Below are 25,324 nucleotides of genomic sequence, written 5' to 3'. Positions count from 1 at the left end.
GTTATTTTTGTATTTTAGTAAGTATGTACTGTGTGGCATGTCTGACTATTGAGAGATATTTGACAATCTGTAAACCAAATCATATGAACAAGGTAAGTTTTTAGGCCCTGCAGGGTTTTATTATCATCGGGGCTTATCATCATTGCCAATGAACTGATGTACATCACCAATAATAATACACAAAATCATCTCTTCTAGATTACACGTAGTGGTTGAAACGTTTAAACACTTACCCTCATGAACTAATCAATCAAAATTCAAAAAAGACCCCAAAGTCAAATACGAAAAACGGTATCATAAACCTTTGGGGACTAGTGCAATAAATAGCCTAATCTATATAATATAAATAATAAACATAGATGTATAACCCAGACAATTACCTGGATCCAGTGTTGGGGACCTTTTAAATTAACCCCTCCCCCCTATATTGTTTTACTCTAATAATTAGACTCTTATAAACAGAATATTACAGAAACAGCTTCTTAAAAATGATAATTGGAATGATAAAAAAAGAATATAAGATCACTTTCATAAAAAACTTTCTGAGCTTTTCAAAGTCAAACATCTTACAAAATAATGAAAAAGTAAAATATGTCTAAGTAAAGATTAGAGATTGGGAGAAAGGTTAACATTTAACTTCTTGAGTAGCTTCGTTGCTAAAAAGTATAAATCGTACAACCTTAAATATTTACATTTGTATAGTTTATTCATGTTGTCTGAATGGATATATATTATGACTTGGATCTTTCACCATATTTTCATATTCTCTATTAAACTGAAACTTGCAGCGGGCTAAATTAGAAATACCCCTCATCCTACCCCTTTACCCCATTCATTACCCTCCTACTGTATGAATGAACTGAGCAATAAGCGATGTCTATGATGGCTACCTAAATTAACGATACTGATTAATGAGAGGCTGATTAACATGTAACTTCTAGAGTAGCTTTGTTACTAAAAATCCTAAAATCATAAGTATTTACATTTGTATAGTTTATTCATATTGTCTGAATGGATATATTATGACTTGGATCTTTTACCATATTTTCATGTTCCCTTTATTACCCCATTCCTTGGATGAACGAGCTGACCAATAAGCGATGTCTATGTTGGCAATTTTTCCTTTTCATAATATCCCGTATATTCTTCATCCATTGGTACATTTGAAGAATAGAGAATGATATAGAATTATAGACTGAACAACTTTTAGAGTAGCTTTGTTACTAAAAATCGTACAACCATAAATATTTGAATTTGTATAGTTTATTCATATTGTCTGCCAATGGAAATAGAATATATGTGGATATTATGACATGGGAAAAATAATAGTCGATTTAAGTTGCTAACATGGAATTTCTTGGTCAGATAGTTTATCCTGTAGGGGGGTAGGGTATGCGGTAAAGGAGGTGGATGGAGGGAATTGTTTTAGCTCACTGCCAGTTTTACTTTATTAGAGAACATGAAAATCTGGTGTAACATCCAAGTAATAATATATCCATTTGTCTGCCTGACTTGAGGAAAGTTATACAAGAAATCAGGAAAAGGAAAATGTACAAGAAAATAATCTTCTGGCCATTTTATACATTTGAATTCTGCCTTGGATGGATGGTAAACATTTGATTGAAAAAAAAAGGAATGTATATTATAAGGACGTCCCGGGTGCGGGGTTGTTATTGGTTGTTTACAAAACGAAACTGGGGATTTGAGGTGGTTAAAAAAGTGTTTCCCCCCATCAGAAAAGTCCAATTAATCCCCCTATCTAGATTTTTTATCCCCCCCCCAAAAAAAAAAAAGTTTGAACGCCATTGAGATTAATTTATTGGCTATTGTCCTTTCCCTTCCCAAAAGTTGCTGTGACAAGAAGAATAAGAAAAAAAGGAATATTTGCTTTCGCCTTAGTGATCAGATATAAAGGATATTGACAAGTTTGGCTAGAGAGATATGTCCATACATTTCAGTAATGTTTATTTTTGTAGCTTAACTGAAAGTCAATTTAACAGACAATTTAATATACTGGATGTTTATTTGTATAGAAAGCTATTTATCTTGAATAGCGTCCAAGAAAATCCCACTTAACCCAAAGGGATTTCGAAAGACAGACGCAAGGTCAAACAAAGGAATTTTAAAGTGGGTTCTCTACTAAAAAAACTAGTGTTAAAATATGAAAACAGATCGTTAAATAATTCTTTTCTTTTTTTTGGGGGGGGGGGATTATGTGGAATTTATAAATAATCTTGTGTTGCATTGATCTTGATTCTATATCATTATTCAATGTAAATTATTCCTAAGTTTGGTTTTCATCCATAAAAAGTCAGACATTTGTATATTAAGAAAACCATCAACTTTTATACAAACATACCAGGGATCTAACGGGATAAACAATTGCCGATAAATTGATGTACATCTCCAATGATGATACACAAAGTTACCCCTTCTGTAAATTAAAATTAATGTTTGAAACGTTTGAACACTCAACTTAATTGTTATAGCATTTTTTTTATAAATGTAAGATATCTATCTCAAATAACAGCTAAGTAAACCACACTCCCTTTAGAGATCATATTTCATTCTAACGTCATGTGTGGATGGACAAAGTGGATATTATAACAGGGGAAAATGTCGTCAATCTATCTTGCTAATATGGACATCACTTATTGGTGAGTTTGTTCATAAAGTAGGAGGGTAAGGGATGGGGTAAAGTGGATGGAAAGAATCACTATTCTAGCCCGCTGCGTGTATCACTTTATTAGAGAATATGAAAATCTGGTGTATGATCCAAGTAATAAGATATTCATTGACTTTATAGATTCTTATATATCATCAAAAATCCCTGTATTCCTGAGCCTAGGACTATTATGTATGTAAATGATTATATTTGTCAGGACTCGGCAGTCGCACATCAGCCGCCTGTAAGCCTCATGTCATGGAAATCAACCTTTTACAATTTAAAAATCAGCAAGAAGTCTAAACCTGACCGAAATATGACAATCCTGAAAAAAAAAATTGGAAGCATTCAAATGAGTCTAAATTTGAGGCTTAGTGGCGGCTGACGCGCAACCGCCGAACCTTGATATTTGTACATAAATAAAGCTGTACATTTAATAGTTTATATTTGTGATCAAAAGCTAAAATATTATTTCTAGCATGGTTTCTAAACTGCTCAATATCTGGTGGATTAAAATCGGATCTTAGCCATACTGATAAATCTTGCATAGCATTGAATAAAAGACAATTTTCCACGAATGTTATATTAAAAATTCTAATATTAATACCAGTTGTGTTAGGACAGGCTTTCGCCCCCCCCCCCCCCGGCCCCCCCCCTCCATGTCTAACAAAACTGTATTTAATCTTATAACTTTTTATTTTAATATCCACGAAAAGCCATCTATGATTATGCTAGTATTTTATGGAAAATTGTCCGAGAATATAATTAGAATTTACGTTTCTATGGACAATTTTCAGTGCACTATGTTCCTATTAGTCTAATTGAAGAATTAATATTATTTTTCTCGTATTCATTCGAATCCGGTGGATAGGAACCGGTTCTCATCCATACGAAAAAACTATGTCTAGCACCGTATTATATCCAGCTTTCTACGAATATAAAAATGTACAATCATAAGATTAAAATTAGCCGATGCCTTCGGCTCCTCAAGGCTAAATAAACTAGTTTTAATCTTATAATTGTACATTCTATATCCGCGGAAAGCCGTTTATAATACGATGCGAGAAATAACTATTCTTTATTTAACCTGTTATTTATAGTTATCATTGGATTTTTTTGGTTCTTACACAAGATTATCATGTACTCTAATAAAGTGAAACTTGTAGGGTGCTACAATAACAATCCACCCCATCATCCTTTCTCCTACTACTGTATGAACAAACTGACCAATAAAAGATGGGGGAATAGCAACTTAAATTGATGACAATTGTTCCCCTGTCATAACATATATACGTTTATTAGATCCATTTTGTTATCAATGTATAATTATGTCAAAAAGTTATTTTATTAATATAAATATATTATTGCGCTCATGCTCGCATACATAAAACATGGATGGCAACATCTATAAATAGCAAAGCACAAAAAATAGATTTATTGGAGACAAAATTCACGAAACCGTTCTCACTCATTTATTTTTATATTTTGTAGCGTGACTGACAGACCTACGGACAAAGTACATACTGGATGCTCATTAGTAAAGGAAATGTAAACAAAAAAATCAGTTGTCTTTCTTGAATGGCAGTTAGAACATCACATTTCTCCCTAGCACGGACTCACTGAGGTTTAGACAAAGTGAAATATAGAGTAGCTGCGCTACACAAAAATATTTCCCGCGGGAAATCGTATGATTAGTATTCCTTTCACAATATATTATATTTTCTGATGGATGCGCTCCATTTTTTTACATGTATATAAAGCATATTCAGAGATAATAATCGGGGATCGAAAGGGATAAGACAATGGCCGATAAATTAATGTACAACCCCAATGAAAACACACAAAATTACGTCTTCTTTAGATTATAGTTCGTGGTTTAAACGTTCAAATTCAATAAAAGTCCCCAAAGTTGTTAAGCCAACGAACAAGGAAACGTTATTATAAAACTTTGGGTTGGGGACTAATATAATAAAAAGCCCAATGTCCCCTCCCTCCCTGTATCATATTATATTTCAGAGGGTTAGGCAGAATAATTAATAAGGCATTCTAATCCTATTAAGTAACAAAATACTTACAGCCTTCAAATACGATCTACTAAAGTTACAGGTTGTTTGTCTGTCTAACTACCAGTTTGTATATCTGCTAAGATCTCCTAAACGGCTTGTAAAATTCTTGTCAACTTTTTACATGACTTCTCAACAATCAAAAAGTTAAAAATGCATTTTAAAGTATTATTTTTTTTATTATTTAGAGAAAACTTTTTCCCTCTTTTTTGGTTTAATCTTAATTTATTTTATTTTCAATCAAATTTATCTTGGTCTTAAAGGATTTCTGTCTTCAATAGATGATTAATGATTTTCTCTAAGAAGAGGTAAATTTCAAACTTTCTACTCCAAACTTTGCCAAGAATATTTTTCTAGCCATACACCTCTTCAGAACTCTTGTTTGAAAATTAGTAAAAAAAACCAGGTTGAGAAATAACAGGTACTGTTTAAAATTGGCCAATAACAAACATTTGAGAAATTCTAAAATTTTTAATTGATAGTTTTTGTACTTTCCCTCAAAGTGACTATTAATCACTAACCCGCTCCCCTTATTTTTATAACAATTCAAAACTGAAGAGGGGGAGGTTGTTGTTTTTTCCCTATGCATAACCCCTGTGGGGCCTATATGTGGATATCCAGTATCCAATATAGCTTAACCTACCAGACTATACAGAATATAAAATTTTTATCAAATGCTTTGCAAACATCATTAAAGTTCTTAATCAATGACTAGCGGCATCTCTCTAGCATCCGGGATATCTGTATTAAAAAAAAAATAAGAATGGGGTATCATATAGTAGAATATCCAGTTAAGAGTAATTTTTTTAAAGTAGCATACTTTTATAGCTTTAAAAATATTTGCTCCATTAGCAACCTTTAAAACCTTTAGTAACAATACCTATCTAGTCCAACTCAGGCTCTTTTACAGTTTTAAAACTGGCATTCCATTGAAAAGTGCTAAAGAAAAAAAATTATCCTTTTTTCTAAGTAACTTTAATAATCTTGAAAAGTCAAGTACAAACTTTATACTTTAAATGAATTTTAAATCAGATATTTTTTCAAGAGGTTTAGGTAAAGATAAGATGGTTGGTTATGAAATTCTTGTTTGAGAAGCAGGGCTCGGCAACCGCGCGACAGCCACGACGAAGCCTCAAATTTAAACCCGTTTGAATGTTTGTAAATTTTTTTCAAAAAAGAGGGCTGGTCTTATTTGGGACAGGTTTAGACTTTCAGCTGATTTTAAAAATTGTAAAAAGCTGATTTCCATGTTGCTGACGAGTGGCTGCCGAGCCCAGCAAAAAAGTAAAAAATTTATTATTTGAGTTATATAAATATTTTTGTACAGTCAAAAGGAATATTTAAAATTAAGCGATTAAATTATGATAAATTAATTAAGCAAGTACAATTCATTAGTTCACAATTAAAATGATTAATGATTTATCTCCAGACAAGACAGACGGACAGACAGACATACATCATACTTTGTATTATAATTACAGTTAAATAACTTTATGATCACGGGGTGGAACCCTGTGTAGCTTTCAATTCGGTCTTTGAATATCAGCCAATAGCATCGGAAATATTAACACAGCTACAATATGAAATGAAAGCAATTTGCTAGCAGGCGAAAAATGTACCCACCACTGGAACAAGGTAGTTGTCTGGGTTATACATACATCTATTTATTGTATATTAATATATTGTTCTTTTCAGGGATCTTTCCAGGGCTACGTCCTGCCAGTTGTTGTATTCTCAATCATTTTTAATCTACCAAAATTTTTCGAGTTAAAGACCATCTATGTCAACGATGGTTCGGGGTGAGTTTTACATTTATTTAAAGTACAATTGTAGATGCGAGATCTATGTTTCAAATAAATTGAACAAACTTATACCAACCTTTTGAAAACAAGCTATTATTCTTGCATATTACTGCTTTAGCGTGCGTGGGCTTTTATGATTCTTTATAGGTCGTAAATTCATAAGGCATTTATAAGAGTAAAAGATAAGTAGCATTCTACCCAAGGAAATCCAGTGTTGAGATACACTTGAGTAAAGATTTAAAATGTTCCAAAGCTAGCGCAGCCTTATTTTTAGACTATAAGATATCTAAAAAATAGAATGTCTCCATCTATTTTTGCACTGTACAGATTATTGTTTGTTTGATCCAAAATATGGATAAAATAGGATCTATAAGATGATATGTTGTTAAGGAGAACCATACAGACACACACACACACACACAAACACACATATAGACTACCTGATACTTTTATATAAGGATGAGTTTTTATTTGTAATACCCACTTTTCTACATTCTATTTATTTATCTTTTTATCTCATTTTTTTCTTTTCTTTGTATCTTTTTTTTATCTATTTATCAGTATAGAATATATCTATCTAACACATTTTCTTTTTTTCTACTCTCTCTACATTACTTTCTCTTTTTCTCTCTCTCTCTCCCTTAATCATAAGTAAAATCTGTACAGTAAAATTATTTTATTAAAGAATTGTTTTTAAAAAAATAATATACATATTCAAAATTGGAATGCATATTATTGTTCCTGTTTTATTGCCTGCCAATTCTCAATTTTCTGCTTTAACAAAAAAGTTGTAGATGTAGATTACTACCTGGCACTAGTGGTGGAGACCATTTTTATCTGCTTGCAAATAGCTCTTTTTTCTTTTGTAGCGACTCTGCTGTGTTTTAAAGACCAAATTGAAAGTCGGCAGAGGGTCCCCTTGGGTAGAGTTACATTTAGCTGGTGCTGCCTATATTCTTTTACGTTAAGGTTTTATCTTAGTATCATTCTATTAATCTATGCTTGTCTGCATATAAATACATAATATCTAATAATACTTTTTCTAATAATATTTCTATGTACAATATTGTATGTATTAGGGTTGGGCCGGATGGCCGGATACCGGATATTGAAACTATCCGGCCGGATATCCGGCACTATAATCTTTTACATTTTACAACAAAAATATCTGCCTTTTAAATTTTAAATGGCTGTAATTTTCTTAATATTGAATCTAAAAGAACAATTATTTTAATAGTTACTTAATTTTTAAGTTTTAACATTAATTTTATATAATAAAACACCAGCTTATGAAGAAATTTTGTTTTTGTTACTTTAAAAACTTGTATTTTGGCCGGTTATCCGGCCGGATATCCAGTAATTAGGCCGGATAACCGGTGATTTGCCGGATATCCGGCCACCATTTGAAATCAGCCGGATATCCGGTATCCGGTATCCGGCCAAAAAAGTATCCGGCCCAACCCTAGTATGTATATTCTTTCTAAACTGGGTTATTATGTTCTAAGCCAAATATTAATTATCTATGTATATTATATGTATATGAATATATCATGACACTTACACAGAGAGGGACAAGTTTTAATGTTATTTTTCAGTATGGTTTCAAACATATTAATATCCGATGGATTAGTACCGTTTCTCAACCATTCTAAAAAATCATGAATAGCATCGAATTGAGACAATTTTCCACGAAAATGGAAAAAAAAATCAAAAAAATCAATACCAGGCTCGAATGCAGTTTGTGACATAAATTCCAAGCGAACGAGAGGTATTTAGCACCTAAAAAACTTTTCGAGCATTTTTTAAAAGTAAAAATGAAATAGGAAGTTATGTTACATTTAATGCCACAAAGGACACCTTTTTTGCCAGGAATAAGGTATAGCCAAAAATATTAATGTGCCCTGTCTTTGCACAATAATATTGAGTTGTATAAATGATTAATTTTATTCCGTTTTGGTGTGAATTCACTTCCGTATATTATCACATCTTAACATTGAGTGTTTCTCATCAGGGATCTAAAGTGATAAGACAAGGCTGATTAAATAATGTATGTACAATGTACATCCCCAATTATGATACACAAAGTTACCCCTTCTGTAGATATTACAATCAGTGGTTCAAACGTTTGAGTACTCTACTTAAAGAACCAACCAACCAATTATTATTATTATTATTGCTTGGAAGTTGTTCTAAATTTACATATACTCTGATAAAGTTAACGATACCCCCATTCACCCTCTTTACCCTCCTACTGGATGAACGAGCTGACCAATAAATGAGGCATTAAAATTGACGACAAATTTTCCCCTGTCAAAATATCCACGTATATTTTATACACATTTAGATAATGTGGCAGTTAATGAACACCTTCCTTTTTTCCAGTATTAATATTTGATAGTGTTAGTTCACGAAATAAAAGAAGTATACTAATACATTTTCTTAAAACAAATCAGCGTGATTGGTAGGAATGATTACGGCTCGGCAGCTGCGTACTCTGAAGAAAAAAAAACAGCGGCCGATTGACTGCTGTTGGTGCAATTATTGATGGCTGATTTGTTTTCTCGTGTAGTGTTTATGGATTGTCTAAAATATGAAAGATGGTCAGCGACTTCAAGATCTATGAATTTTAAAGGCTGCTAGCTTCAAAACGGCTGAATGTACATATCATGCCCGCACTACGTTTTAAGCGGCCTAAGAAGACCTACAAATAATCTGGAATCGCCAAGATCTAAAGATGCGCAGGGAAAGCTTCAGTGAAGAAAAAACACGTAAAATATTTTTTTTTTTGCGCACTGTGAGATAACTTAAAATTATTGATTAATGCCTATTCCAGATTATTTGTACGACTTCTTTTGTAGGTTAAAATTTTGTGCAGGCATAATATATACGTTCCACCATTTGGCCGGTAGAAGCTTTCATAGATTTTTGGAGATAATCGGTACCAGTAAAATTTTACCTTGAACTGTCGAGCCTTGATGATGATTTTAACCTGAATATCTATATATTTATATTTGCTTTAATTTAAATGAATTAAATTTGGTAAATGTGATTTGTATTAATGGTATTGGAATTTAATATATGGTCGTATGTATATAATTCATCAAGGTTTCATTTAAAAGAAGGCGTCTTAACTTTTTTGCTTTTTATTTAGAATAGCTAGTCGGTGTTTTTAGTAAGTAATAGATGTAAAATGGTTCATAGAATTTAAATATGCAATCGTTTTTTTTGTAGACCTCTTATTTTTGAAGTAATTTAAGTTTTTTTAAAATAATTAAGTCGGTTTTAAGGTACTAAAACGCAACAAAATAAAAGAAGAAAATTGCCAGTATGAACAAAAATAGTCAGATCTTTAATTTTATTTTTATTTTAGAACATCCGCTGAGATGCCATTTTCCATACCAACAAAATTAAGGTAAGAATTAAAATTTTTGTTAAAACGTTCTTGCAGCTCTGCATTTGTAAAGTTCTTGTTTTGATAAAAATATTTGGATTTGTTGCTTCGCTCATTGAGGAGGTGGGGGCGGGGACCTGATACACTACCCAAATTTATTTCCACTTTAAAAACTTTATTTTAGATGTTTTTTTGTTACATCAACATTACAACCAGACAAATTAGCACTTAAGAACAACATTTCTTTGATTTGGCAGATTAGATAATTTGTAAATAAATGTCAGTCTATTCTTTTATATTAAAAAAACAACTACAGAACTGTTTGCGTTCTCCTTTAATGGAAGCATCATAAGGTCACAAGGCTATTTTATTTTTAGATATATGCCTTGTGATGTTTTTAAGATATCCCATGCCCCTTCTTACTTACCCTTTAAAATACAAATCCTTTAGTTGGCAACCAAGCAACCGCTAGTTGTATAATAAACTATTAGAATCCTGATTATACTCGATATTTATATATAAGCAACAAGAATAGTGGACATAGGATATAATTATACGTGGATATAATGACAGGGGAAAATGTCGTCAATTAATCTAGCTAGTGTAAACTTCATTTGTTGGTCAGTTCGTTCATCCAGAAATAAAGGAGTTATTTTAACCTGCTGCGAGTATTACTTCAAAGTACATAAAAATCTGGTGCTATATCCACGCAAAATATATCGATAATAAGAATTCATTTGTAAGCTATCGTAGTAACAGGAAAACAGATGAACTGAATTTTAGTTTCCGAAAGTGTGCTTCCGCGTACTATCTCAATATTTGCTACTAGCTAAAAAAGCTTCAAACTTTAAAAAAATCAAAATTTGAAAAATTTAAATTTTTGAATGTATAATGTATAAATCGTTTATACATTAAATCGCTTTTCCATTTGACCAGAGTCGCTGAAAATAGGGTCTGCAATAATTGGGTTATCTGCTGTACACTTTAGGAAACTAGGGCTCGATTATGAAATCCATTTTCAGCTGATCGGAAAACAAATGTGGAGAGAAGGTGCGCTGCATATCTACAACTGTGGGCAAATAGTTTCCCATTGTTCTCGGCAATAAAAAAATGTTAATTGTTTACATTTATTTTTGATTTTATCATTTCTTTTTGGGAACTTTTCTGTAACATGTGGTTTTTGAGGGCGGTAATACGTCAATGCAAAAAAAATATCGCTTTCTTTTGCTGCAGTCTAGCTATTGCCTCTGTTTCTTTTTTTGAGGGGGGGGGGTTAATTGTTGGGAGGGTGGAGGGCATTTTTACCTATGTGTGATTTATCATGGTTGGGTGGTAGTTAACTCCAGTTATAAATTTTTCTGGACCTATAAGAAGCTACAATGTAAATAAGAACTATATCCTAGACAGGCAGTGCAAAAAGGGTTAGATGTTTGTAATGATTACTCAATTGTCGGAAAATGTCGTGTCTTATATTATTTTTTTTGAAACAATGCCCATTTTGTTTGAAAGCAATTCAAAACAAATAATTTTATATTGACAGCGAGGTCTTTCTATAATTTAAACTTCTAAATTAGTATTCTGCTAATAACATGTGTTGATGTTCGTTTGTCCTACCATGTTAATTTTGAGCTTTGCTATTATGGATGTTGCTATCTTTGTTCCTCTACAAACTTACCAAAGCATGAATCCAGTTTATTGCAAGTTTTCTATTGTATTAAAAGTAACCTTTTATGTTTTTTTTTGCAAATGTTATAATACAATTGAACAATCTAAACTTTGAATCTAGAATTTAGATTAAACATTAGGGCTCGGCAATTGCAGTCATATCTTTCCTTCATTTATCTAGCCTGTCAGGATAAGTTGGTAATCGCAGTGTTAAGCCAGGTACACTTATTTAAAGCAATCTACTTGAGCTGTTACCGGCAAAATAGACTAAATGCAATGACAGTTACCATCCTTCTGCGTGGCTGTGCCTTAAATTTGAAACTATTTATAACTATTCTGAAGGATGATACCCCCAAGAGAAATCGTCACTGAAAAATAATACAACCCCCCACCCAAAACAACAGTAGTTCGAAATCTCGGATTTTTTAAAACTTGTTTTGTTCCCCCCCCCCCCCCCCCCCTTATTTTTGTGCATTAACTGGTGTTTATACAAATGCGCCAATTTCAAATCCCCTACCTAAAATTTTTTTATAATATTTTTTATTAAAACTCAAATTAAAAAGTAGAAAGGCGGTTGACTTATCCCCCTCCCACTTTAATAATACCTAAAGGCTTCTAGGGGGCGTTGCCCCGAGTCTATCTTAAAATAAAAGCTATATCTTGCATTATTTTTTTCAATTAGGTGTTTGAACACGAATTGCATATAGTAAAAATATTTTTCTTTTTAAATTGTTATCCTAATAAGATAAAAGTTATACTTAAAAATTGTTTTAATAGTTATCATTATATTTTGCATTTTTAAAAAAACACCAAAATTGACCAAAATATGAGTATATATTTTGTACTCACTTGCGTCATTTATATTTCAGATTTCTATTACCCTTCATCAAATTTATGTTGACTCACCCGATGACGGGTAATAAAAAGATGAAGGAAGATGTCCATCATAACTATTTTCGGTTCGATTCGCCCCATCTCTTTATGCATTCCCCTTTGAACTGGATTTTTCTGGATTATCTTTTCCAAAACTTGATAGCGATAAGGTGTTTATACAAGTGCGCCAATGTTTTTTTTTTATAAAATTGTTAAAAAATGACATCTGTTTGGTTTTCCTTTGCAATTAAGCTTTTTTTTAGGTACAGGGAAGGTTTTTAACTATTTTGGGAGAGCGTATCTCTACCCTCCCAATTTAAAATCACACCCCCAAATTTTTTTCTGAATATTTCTTATTAAAACTCAGTTAAAAAGTAGAAGGGCGGTTGACTTATCCCCCTTGCACCTTAAGAACACCTAGAGGCTTCTTGGGGGCGTCCGTTGCCCCTAGTCTTTCTTAAAATAAAAGCTATGTCTTGCATTTTTTTCAATTAGGTGTTTGATCACGAATTTCATATGTTAAAAATATTTTTCTTATTTAATTGTTATCCTAATAAGATAAAAGTTATGCTTGAAAATTGTTTTAATAGCTATTATTATATGTTGCATTTTTAGATAAACGTGAGAATTGCGTTCAGAATTTGCGTCAGAATTTGCGTCATTTGCGTCATTTCAATTTTCAGATTTTTATTACCCGTCATCAATAAAAATCTGAAAATTGAAATGACGCAAATGACGCAAATTCTGACGCAAATTCTGAACGCAATTCTCACGTTTATCTAAAAATGCAACATAAAATAATAGCTATTAAAACAATTTTCAAGCATAACTTTTATCTTATTAGGATAACAATTAAATAAGAAAAATATTTTTAACATATGAAATTCGTGATCAAACACCTAATTGAAAAAAATGCAAGACATAGCTTTTATTTTAAGAAAGACTAGGGGCAACGGACGCCCCCAAGAAGCCTCTAGGTGTTCTTAAGGTGGGAGGGGGATAAGTCAACCGCCCTTCTACTTTTTAACTGAGTTTTAATAAGAAATATTCAGAAAAAAATTTGGGGGTGTGATTTTAAATTGGGAGGGTAGAGATACGCTCTCCCAAAATAGTTAAAAACCTTCCCTGTACCTAAAAAAAAGCTTAATTGCAAAGGAAAACCAAACAGATGTCATTTTTAAACAATTTTATAAAAAAAACATTGGCGCACTTGTATAAACACCTTATCGCTATCAATAGATAATCCAGAAAAATCCAGTTCAAAGGGGAATGCATAAAGAGATGGGGCGAATCGAACCGAAAATAGTTATGATGGACATCTTCCTTCATCGACTCACCCTCTCTCCTCATTTCCTTCAAGTGCCTCTAGGGGCTTATCCACTAGTTATTTTCAAACCAATCGCCTTTTTTACATTGGATTGTACAATGCAGAAAAAGACTCCTTACAACTTAGAACAAGATAACAATTTGTAAGTGGTCATTTTTCTCCTATTAATCAGCAGCGACAGCCGATCTTCCTTCTAAATCTGTGGCTGTCAGCCTTTGTTTAAAGCTGTACTTTTTTGTCCCTAAACTAATTTTGATCTACTAATATTTTATAACTTGATAAGTGTAAGAGAAAACGTTTCTTCTCTTTGTATATTGTACCATTTTGATAAAACATAATATAGCTGTATTAATTGAATTTCAATCATTATATCATTGATACCGTGCATTGCTGAGTAATCGATTTATGGACAATGCCAGTCCAAATATAAAGATTGAGAGATTAATACGATTTTCTTTGTTATTTGTATTAAAAGTTTTGTGTCCCAGAATAGTTGTTTCTCGCATCGTATTATAAACGGCTTTCCGCGGATATAGAATGTACAATTATGATATTAAAACTAGTTTTTTAGCCTCGAGGTGCCGAAGGCACCGGTTAAAAAACTGGTTTTAATCTTATGATTGTACATTTTTATATTCGTAGAAAGCTGGATATAATACGATGCTAGACATAGTTTTTTCGTATGGATGAGAACCGGTTCCTATCCACCGGATTCGAATGAATACGAGAATAGTTATTTCTCGTATCGTATTATAAACGACTTTCCGCGGATATAGAATGTACAATTATAAGATTAAAACTAGTTTTTTTAGCCCCGAGGTGCCGGAGGCACCGGCTAAAAAAATTGGTTTTAACCTTATGATTGTACATTTCTATATTCGTAGAAAACTGGATATAATACGATGCTAGACATAGTTTTTTCCGTATGGATGAGAACCGGTTCCTAACCACCGGATTCGAATGAATACGAGAAAGGATATTACAATTGCAGGAATAAGGTATAGCCAACAAGCGAAATAAATCTAAAATAATATTTGGGAGCAGATAAAAAGGTCGTCTAAGTGTTGCCCCAAAAAATGTGATATAGTAGAATTAAATTAGTTGCTGGTAATAGTTATTTATCGCATCATATTATAGACAGCTTTCGGATATTAATATTGAAAATCATCCAGAACAGTTATGGTAGCCCCGGGGGGCCGAAGGTCTGGACCAAAAATTTGATGATTTTTATTTTAATATTTGTGGAAAATTGTCTGTAATACGATGCTCTTTTTTAGTTTGGCTTAGAACCGAATCCATTCCTACGGATATTAATCGGTTTCGAATTCATAATATCAACGTATGTATATTCTACCTCCATTTTGATGTCATCTATGACCCCTCTTATAAAGATTCAGAAAGTTGCCAAAAAGAATTAAAATTTATGTCAATTCCAATCTTCCAGGTCCAAGAAGGAAGTATTCTAATAATAAGGGATCATTCTAGAGGGATAAGACAATGGCCGAAAAATAAATGTATATTCCCAATGAATCAAACAATAAATTGCCCGTTCTGTAGATTACAATTAGCGGTTGAAACGTTTGAACCTTAACTTAATGAACCAACAAATCAAATTCATTTAGAGTCCCCAAAATTGCTTGGCCAACGTTATTTTAAAACTTTGGGGACTATTGAAATAAACAACCCAATATACCTAATATCCATGAAAATAATTAATAATATTATTTTCCTGTAAAACACAGCCAGAGAAATTAATATGTGTGGAAGGTTGACGTGAACTGGATAATATATTAGATTTTTTATTCTTTACTAGCGGCTACGCCCCCTTAGAGGATTCTAGGGGCACTGTAGGTTGGGGAAGTCGACTACTTTCTATTTTTAATTTTAGGTTTAAAAAAAAAAGAAATTTTTTTTTTTGGGGGGGGGGCTGTAATTTTTTTTAATATTGGTTCAGTGGTTAGCGAGATCCTTCGGTACACACAGACATGACTTTATTGTAGGGATCTCTAGCAGAGAGAGAGGGGATATCGGACTATAATTACATTTGTGACCTTTATAACCTTGTTATCTTATTCGTTTGCTGAAAAGCTTTGGGTATTTTATTTAAGTTTCATTGTTTTAAAAATATAAGTATGCTGACTTTAACCAATAATTTTAATCTGTAAAAAGGTTTTTTTTCTTCTCAATATCATGTAAATGTATAAATATTTAAAGTGTATTATTTTGAAATATTTATGCAATATATTGTATTTATATATATCAATATTTCATATTCTGTGCTTTTAAATTAACAATTTTCTAAATTACAATGTTAAATTTTTAAAAATTTGTTTAATGTAAATATAAAAATATCTCTAACCATTTTCATACCTTAAAGTAACAGATTGTTTGACTGTAGCTATGTCCTTTAAGATCTCATAAACATTAGTCAGTAAGGTTTAGTGAGTTGTCGTATAATAAAAAGAAAAAGAGAGAAAAATATTAATTTTGTCTTTTGAGGCATGAATGACAGACAGACGGACAATACAGTCTTAAGTCTATTTTACTGTGCACAGGTCATTGGAATCTTTAATGAAAATTTTAGTTATCTTTCTCAAAGAGCGGCCGAAATAAATCACATTACTCCAATATCGTTACGGACGGATTGAGTGACGGCCACACAGACAAAGTGAATTATAGAGAAGCTTGGTTACTATAAAAGCTAAAAGAGTTAAAAAATATTTTACTTAAACCTTTAAAAGAAAATTTTGAATGAATAGGATGAATTTCTGTTTGACAAACAATGGCGAGAAAGTTTTTTTGAGGATTTAAATTCAATATTTTTCTTGATTATTCTCTGAATTTTAAATAAAACTTTTGAGAAAAACAGTTTCATTTCCTTTTGTAATTTTAAAACGTGTCTTTTTTTGTTATATTAAAAAAATCGTAGTAAAATTTTCGTTGTTTCCTCTATAGGAAATTAGGAATAATCATTAAGAATAGATTTTTTAGCTGCAAAGCTATTATTTTTTTTTCTTGTCTGTCCGTCATTCCGTCCGTAAAGCTATGAATTCTTTTTTTAGCTGCTATTTAATATTGACTGCTGTAATAACAGGAAAGTTAATGTATTAATTCTTATTTTTATTTGTGTAGATATCTTATACAGGCATGCACAGATGATTTAAGGGGGGGGGGGGGGGGTGGTGCTAAAATACAAATGACCCTGCAATATTTTAAATATTTTCGTAAATTCTATTTTAACTTTTTTTTGGGGGGGGGGAGGGAGGGGGGGAGGGGTTACAGTTAATTTAATGGGAGACAATAAAACTAAAACGATATTAATTTAACATCCTAGGGATGTTTTACATAAAACAACACATATTCTCGTTAAGGAGGGGGGGGGGGGATAACCACCCTATTTGACTCCTCACCCTCCACAATACGCCCCTAATTATATATGAATTATCCTCTTGGGAAAAACAAAGTGACCTGGCAAATCTAATTTAGTTCTGGGTAGTGACAAATATTTATGTAAATGCATGAAAGAATAAATATCTTTTTAAAGCGAAGCTTTTCTATAATTAGGGTCTGTCCGTCCGTCCGTCCAGAACGGATTGCTTTTTTCGTTAATTTAGGCATGTTAGAATTGTTCTATCGATTTTAAAAATTGCATGGTGATTCCTGTAGTAGTTAGGTACGATATAGAAAGCGTAGCAATTCTAGAATTGTTGTCAGAATGTTCGTACGTCCATTTTAAACATGTTGATTTTCAACTTTCTTAAAATAAAATTTTTATGTGTTATTATTATCCGATCTATGAAAATAAGATTTGCTGGTAAAAAAAAAATATGCGACTTCAGTAAGTTCTTAAATATCTTGACATTATTGCAAAATTTTCAAGGGGAGGAGATAAACTTGGAAATTCAAATCTTTTCAAGTGTTTTATTAATCTAACCTGTATTGCAATCCTATTATATACAGTAATAATGATTTTTTTGTATGTTGCTTAAGATTTCGATAACTACTGAACATATTGAGTTCTCTAATTTAATGATGCTTTTATAGATGACAGTAAAGTTTGGCGTTATCCTCTTAAAATTTTTTTTTTCAATTTTGAGTATGACTTCATTATCTGTTGAGGGACTTTACTTATCTTCTTTAAATATTCTTTTGTGTTTGTATATTATGCCAGAACTTTAATCCGTATCCCAGAAAATGAATGTAGACCTCAAGAAAATAAATAGTCTGTTCCTGATTGTTACTGACGACGCGTAGCTACTCTTCAGTTATATCCAAACTTCTGTCCGTCTGAAATCTAATAGAAAAATGTCTACAAGGGACAATCAATTGATGACAAATAATGCCTTCATAAATTTTGAATTTCTTTCTGTGATAATAATAAAAGAAAACTTATCATATCACCTCCTCAAGTATCAAGTGGGAGAATGTAGAACGGGTTGTAGATTATTGGTTTTTGGAAAATCAAATTCTTTCCTTTTTTCTAACATTCAATAATTCACTTAAAAATTATCTATAATGTAACTTAAATGTTCTTGTTTTCTCTCAATAATTCAGCTTTTATATATTTTATTTTCAGGAAATCTGCGGAGTACAGTTATTACACCATCGGAGCTGGATTTCTACTCTTAGGTAAATTATGGAAAAAATATAATTTTTTTTTTTTTTTGGGGGGGGGATGCTGACAATTGTAGATAATTTGTAATCCAAGTTTAAGGTATTTTTGGAGTGGTCGAACGTTTATTATAATTGGCTTTTGTAATATTTGTTTTCAGGAAGCCTTATATGCATTTGCAGTACCTTTAAAGTGTCCTTAATATTTTGTTTACGAGATAATGGTTATCATTCCCCCCCCCCCCTCTCTCTCTTTAAATATTTTACTCAATACTTAATTTGGGTAATAAAAAATAAGCTTTGGATAGGAATGGGATAAATCGATGTAAGCCCTCAATTATGATAAACTGAATTGCCAATTCTTCGATCAAAATGATTTGCGATAGTATAGACACTTTTAGTTTTTACAATCAACCAATCATGATTTTAAATAAGTACCCAATGTTTTTAAAGGCAATGAATGAGAATATGTGCTTAGAAGACTTTGGGTATCCGTGTTACGTAAAATTAATTTAAGCCCTAATGTTCCCATGATGTATCTAACTTTGACTTACATTTACATAATAAGTACTTACAAATATATACACTGATTTCATAATAAAGTTTGTCTTAAACTTACGAAATTCCATTAACAGATTAAAGCATAAATGTTAAAAACTTTTTTATTCAATTTACCATTTAAGTACATAGTGCATAAAGAATCTTTAAATGGAAATTATCTACATTTTTTTAACATTATATTGATCAAAAGAATTTTTACAAGATGTTTTAAGACCGCTTTAAAATTGTGAATAGTTTTTCGTGCATTACAGATTTACCTAAGATGTTGTAACACTTATTCCTGGAGGGCCCCTCGCAGTGATAAGTCATAAGGAGAAAAAAACTTCCCTTAATTACATACTTTTAATCTATTTTAAGAAATAATAGATGTGCGGGGGTTCTGTTTTCGCACTTTGTAATTCAAAGAATAAATTAGCATTCCATCCCGTGAGAAAAAATATTTCGATCTAAAACCTGTAAAAATTGGAATAAAAATAAGAAAATTCGCGATGAAAAACGTTGGAAAATATTTGTTTGAAAAACAACAATTTCTCTGATATAGACAGGGATGTAAAGGGATAAGAAAATGGCTAATAAATTGATGTACATCCCCAATAATGATACACAAAATTCCTTCTATAGATTACAATTAGTGGTTGATTAACCAACCAATCAAAAAGTCCCCAAAGTTGTAAAATCAAAGAAAATGAAAACTTTTCGGACTAGTATAAAAAACAGCCCATTGTCCCCTCTCTCTCTGTATAGATCAATAAACAAATTTTTTTTTGAATATTTTCATTTTTTCTCTTAATTCTAAAAAGAATAGAATTATTTGAAAGAATTGAATTCTTAAAAGAACAATTTTGTTTGATTAATTCTTTTTAAAATTTACCGCAACATCTAATTTATCCCAATAAATAAATTTTTATTGGATATGTACAATTGTATCTCTTTTTTAACGCAATTCTTCTCTAAGGGTCTTTTCCTCAATTTAGACACAATAGAATTGCCCTAACGATGTCAAACTTTGGATAATGATCACTGCAATAGTTATGTACTGTTCAGAAAGCGTAATTTATATAATCGTTACCAGAAAGACCGTAATCTATTTAAAAGATACTGATTTTCCAACATTAATTACTAGGACAACTAGGTATAACATTTTAATCGGAGTATTTCCACAATCAAGTCCTAAAAAGGTAAGTATGTCCTTAAACAGAATCATGTATTTAAGCAATTTGCTGCAAGAGTATATAAAATTTTGTTTACTATTAATAGATATTCTGCTTATTAAGTTTTGACACCCTACAAGTGTTAATGTTCGTTTGTTCTATCGTTTAATATTAGAGCGTTGCTTTCAAGGATGTTATCATCCTTGTTTATATTGAAATTTGAATTTGTAGGCGTGGCACCATTATTAACAGTTGGAATCATGAATGGACTGGTTCTGAGAGAAGGAAGACGACAAATTACACCAAGTTCTCTGTCAATCACTCCCAGTCAACGAATAAGCAAATTTAGGTAACTTCACATTTTACTTGTTAAATATAAAGATAAAAATAATGTATCTGATTCTGTTTGTGTGTGTCTGTCTGTACCGATATCGTTATCCTTAAAGATTTAGCTTCTCTTGGTAAGGTTTATAACTATTTTTAGGGAAGGGGGTTGAATTCCCTCAAATCTTCTCACAACCAACCTCATCTGCCCCTAGATTCCTCTAGGGGTTTAAGAGCTAGTATATTATTTAGAAACTATTTTTGTAGTAAACCGACTGATTTATCTCTGCTGCTCAATTAGAAAATAGTCTAAACCCTGCTTTTAACTTCTCCAATCCCCCCTTAAAATATAAACAAAAAATAAAACTTATTTTGAATTCAGTGAATTTAAAGTAATGGAAAGCTGGTACGAATGAGAAATAAGAAAAACAAATATAGACAGCCAGTCCAAGTCTCATTTAAACACAAATTAATTAAAAGTTTAGCAAAACTTTTAAAAATTGTCTCTATCAAACAACAAGTAAATTTGCAAATAAAGTTGCGTCGTCTCTTTTTTATTTATTCGCAAAAAAAGTAAAAGATAAAGTATAATACAGATGGATGTTAGGATTTTATTTATAGATTGTTGAGTAGATGGTCTGAAAAAAATGTGTCATTATTATGTCGACATAAGTAATTAAATAAGACTGTCGAAATGTTGATATAAGGTCAGCCATTGTCACTTTAATAGACATATAGTCGACGTAAGTATTGTCGAAGGAATATTTAAAAAATAGCATATCTATATTATGCCAGCAACTACCACTTTAATTAAGTTGACATAAACTCAAATTGAAGTAAAATTACTAGGTTTTGTCATTTTGTTTGTATTTTCTGATGCTGTGAGAATTGGTGCAAAAAATATGACGTAACAAAAAAATTAGCCAATGAGAGGCCGTTATTGACAAATGGCGGCAATGGTAGTCGCCGCCATTGGTCAATAACGGCCTCTCATTGGCTAATTTTTTTTGTTACGTCATATTTTTTGCACCAATTCTCACAGCATCGTATTTTCTTACAATATCAGGTTTAGTGTTTTTTAGAAGGGCAAGCTACTCTATAACTAGGGTCGGTCCGTCCATCCGTTCGTCCGTCTGTCCGTCCGTCCTGTCCGTTTCGAGAGGATTAATACAGGCTTATGCTTAAAACATAATAGACATTCATATGTATATGCGTAAAACCTTTAGCTATAGAAAGACTACGATACAAAGAAAAATAAACTGTCAAATACATAAATTTTTTACTAAAATGTTGACGCTCTATTGTGAGAATTTAACTTTTTAAATGGAGACTTACCAAAACCACAAAACTTAGATTTAGACGAATTAAGAAGGATGACTAGAAAGAAAGTAATTTTCATTTAATGTACAAAAATCGCGAATTTACAAAATTTGAAAGATTCCTTTTTTTATATAATATGTATTAATTTGTAAAACTGCAAATGATAAAATATGACCTATTTTTTTCTTTAAAGATTCTCTTTAAACACCTCCCCCTTTTTATATAAAGATGCTAATTCCCCCCAACCCCAAGAGGACATAAGTAGTAAAAAAACCCGCAGGGGGTACAATTTCTAACACTTCTTTCTTATTTAGTCTTTTAAAAGGATTCAAAATGCAAGGACATATATTTTCTTAACTCTTATTTTATACATCTTAATTGGAACTGATGATCTATTTTTATAGAGAAACATATGTATTCCATCAATAAAAAGTTAAAAAATAAACTGTGTTTATACATATAATAATTAATAACTTTAGTCTTTTTTAAATTGTAATTTCATAATTGAATGTTGTCTAGTTGTCATAGTAATTTCCATTTTATAAGCATATAAAAAAAATGAAGAAAACGTTTTGAGCTGCTTTAATACACAATGTACTAGTGGTTTTAAATCAACAGGTCGATTATATCATACATAAGTAACAATTCAAACAATGCAAAAAAGAATAACCTAAATACTAGAAAATCTTTACTTTTGCCAAAAAAAAACTAGACTAAAATCTTTTTTAATTTTTTTAGCAAATTGCAGATTTCTTAATTCATTGACAAGACTTTAAAATGGGATTGATTTGATCTTTGTAATGTGATGACTAATAAAAACATTTGCAAAATTTCTTATTTAGCCACTTGGGCCACAAATCAGGGGCGTCCAAGCTTTTTTGGGGGGGGGAGTAAAAAATTTTAGGGGGGGGGTAATTCGTGTTTGGGGGGGGTAAAATGGCGCTCGAAGCGCGCCGAAATTTTTTTTTACCCCCCCCAAAATTTTTACCCCGGGGGTAAAATTTGATTGGGGGGGGTAATTACCCCCCCTAAAGTCTGTTGGGGGGGGGGGGTAAATACTTCCCCCAAATCTGTTGGGGGGGGGGTAATTACCCCCCCCCCCAAACTAATTTACCCCGGGGGTAAAATTTTTTGGGGGGGTAATTTAATTATGTAAAAAAAGCACCTACCTAATCTATTAAATTAATAAGTACTATCCTATAACATAAAGTAGTAAGTAAGGTTTATTTGACTATAGCTTCAGATTTCATTACTTTTAATACTGAGTTCTCCTTTTTAGGAAAGCTTCACATAGATCCCATGATGGTTCCACACTATTATAGGTCAATCCTTTGAGTGGTTTTAGGCTATTTTTCTCCTTCCTTTTTACCCTTTAGAAAACACGAGTTCTTAGATGCTAAGGGCGCCACTAATATTCAAATATATAGCAGTATCTCATTCTTTAGAACATAAAAATACAATAATTAACTCACTAACCAATGAACTAATATGATTATACTTTAAAGTGAAGCGTCTTATAGGTCCTGGTAAGTTTTATAACTAGTTTTGAGACACCCTGACATCCTCCCAAAAGAAATCGCCTATAGAAATTCTTTTTCATTATTTAATGAAATATTTAATTTAGTTAGGTATCTATTTTATGGAATCTTCAGTGCTCTACAATTACATCATAGATCCCCGGGATGGTTTTAGCCCTTATAAAGGCCCAAGCTAATAAAACATGATCAAACTATTATATTTTTTGTTATCATGGTTAAGAACTGTTTTAACTGGTTGGACTATATTGGGGTATGGTCCCTTTTGTGGCAACGCTCTTTAAGGGGCGTTTCTTCGTTTTTTTCACACAAGCTTCTCTCCTATTTCGAGCCCCTGCGGGGGGCCAATTGCTTAACGATGTGGGGCAATCACCTAAACCAATATAACCTATCCTAAAATAAACTATCAAAAGCCAATTAGGATATACTTTTCATTAACTATTAGGAGACCAAACAAGGAACATAAAATATATTACACCTTAAGGCTCGAGTCACACTATGACTTTTTTTAGGGGGGGGGGAAGGCGGGGATTACTCCCTCCCCCCCCCAAAAAAAAATGTTCAGTAAAATTTTTTTTTAAGAACATTCAATTTGGGGGGGGTAAATAGTAAATACCCCCCCAAAAATTTTTTTTAAAGAACGTTTATTTTGGGGGGGGGTAATTACCCCCCCCCCCAAAAAAAAAATGGTTTGGGGGGGTAGGTTTGCCTACGGCACCCCCAAAATCGTTTGGGGGTGCTAAATGGCCCATTACCCCCCCCCCTTGGACGCCTATGCCACAAATAACCCTCTTTGCATTATTTTTCAGCGCAGCTTTATATGTCTTCATGGATCTAAGTGGATAAGACAATGGTCGATAAATTTATTTACATTCCTAATGATGATTCACAAAATTATCCCTTCTGTAGATTACAATAGATTATTATTTCTTAAATCTTACACCAGATTATCATGTACTCCAATAAATTGAAACATGTAGCTGGCTAAAACAACGACCCCCCCCCTCCTATCCATCTTCTTCGCCCCATCCCCTCCCCTCTAAATGTATAAACTAATAGACCAATAAGTGATGTACATGTTAGCAACTTTAATTAACTACAATTTTTCCTCTGTCATAATATCCATGTATATTCTATATCCAATGCTTTGATATTGTCCAGCAGAATTCTATGTTTTGATTTCATTATAATATTAAACAAAATCTGGATAAAATAAATCCTTTTGTTATTTTTTCCATCGGCTTGGTTTATTTTATCAAAATTTTTTGTTTAATAATTTTCTCAGTTTTTAGTTGAGAAGCTACAATATAAATATCTGTGTCAAACTGTCTGTAATTTTAGAAGGGTGTTGATTTTTATTGTGAAAAAGGACAATACTCCCCCATTCACTTCCCTTTTCTTCCCCTTTCTTTTTATTTCCTATCCTCCTTTTTTGTTTCCCTTTCTTAATATTTCACTAAACCTTAACTGAACATCAAATAATACTGCTTGACAAGCTTAGACTGATAAACAGACACAGATGGCGCAGTCAACGAAAACGAGCATTTCATTGTTTTGACATACAGGTTAAATCTTTAAGTCGACAGTATGTCTCATGTTGACATAATAACAGCACTAAAACCTAACACTGAAAAATAAAAAGTTGATCTTTATATACCTGAAAATGTGGAATATTTGTTGTATATTGAATATTTATTGAATCGATATATTGTTATTTACTTTGTTGTTACACTAGATTCTCATGTTATCTAATAAATTGAAACATGCAGCGGGCCAAAATAACGAAACCAACCATATACCCTTTACCCCATCCCCTCCCATTATACTGTACAAATTAATAGGCCAAAAATTATTTCCATATTTGAAATTTTCTCGTAACAATATATCCATATATATCCTATATCCATTACTTCTTGTGAAAATATTACGGAATGCATTGGAATCTTCTGCAAATTTTTACTTTCTTGGAAAACATACCAGGGAGGGTGGGGCCATTGGTTTGTTTAAAAATAGTACCCAAAGTTTAATAATAATGT

General features: G+C 32.0%; 1 protein-coding gene across 1 annotated transcript in view; it reads left to right on the top strand.

Annotated features, from left to right (window-relative positions):
• LOC145322119 (FMRFamide receptor-like) overlaps positions 1–25,324 on the top strand; it is a 64,837-nt gene that overhangs the window by 34,651 nt on the left and 4,862 nt on the right. The window contains exons 6-10 of the mRNA XM_080163907.1: positions 19–92; positions 6,424–6,527; positions 9,901–9,942; positions 18,363–18,415; positions 20,341–20,458. Coding sequence (XP_080020033.1) covers positions 19–92; positions 6,424–6,527; positions 9,901–9,942; positions 18,363–18,415; positions 20,341–20,458 — 391 coding nt within the window. The remainder of the gene's footprint in view (positions 1–18; positions 93–6,423; positions 6,528–9,900; positions 9,943–18,362; positions 18,416–20,340; positions 20,459–25,324) is intronic.

This window comes from Acartia tonsa, chromosome 6 (genome assembly GCF_053477335.1).
Source record: "Acartia tonsa isolate MP-2025a chromosome 6, ASM5347733v1, whole genome shotgun sequence".
NCBI lineage: Eukaryota > Metazoa > Arthropoda > Copepoda > Calanoida > Acartiidae > Acartia > Acartia tonsa.
Note: the sequence above shows the minus strand (reverse complement) of the source record. Positions and strands in the feature narration are given on the sequence as shown.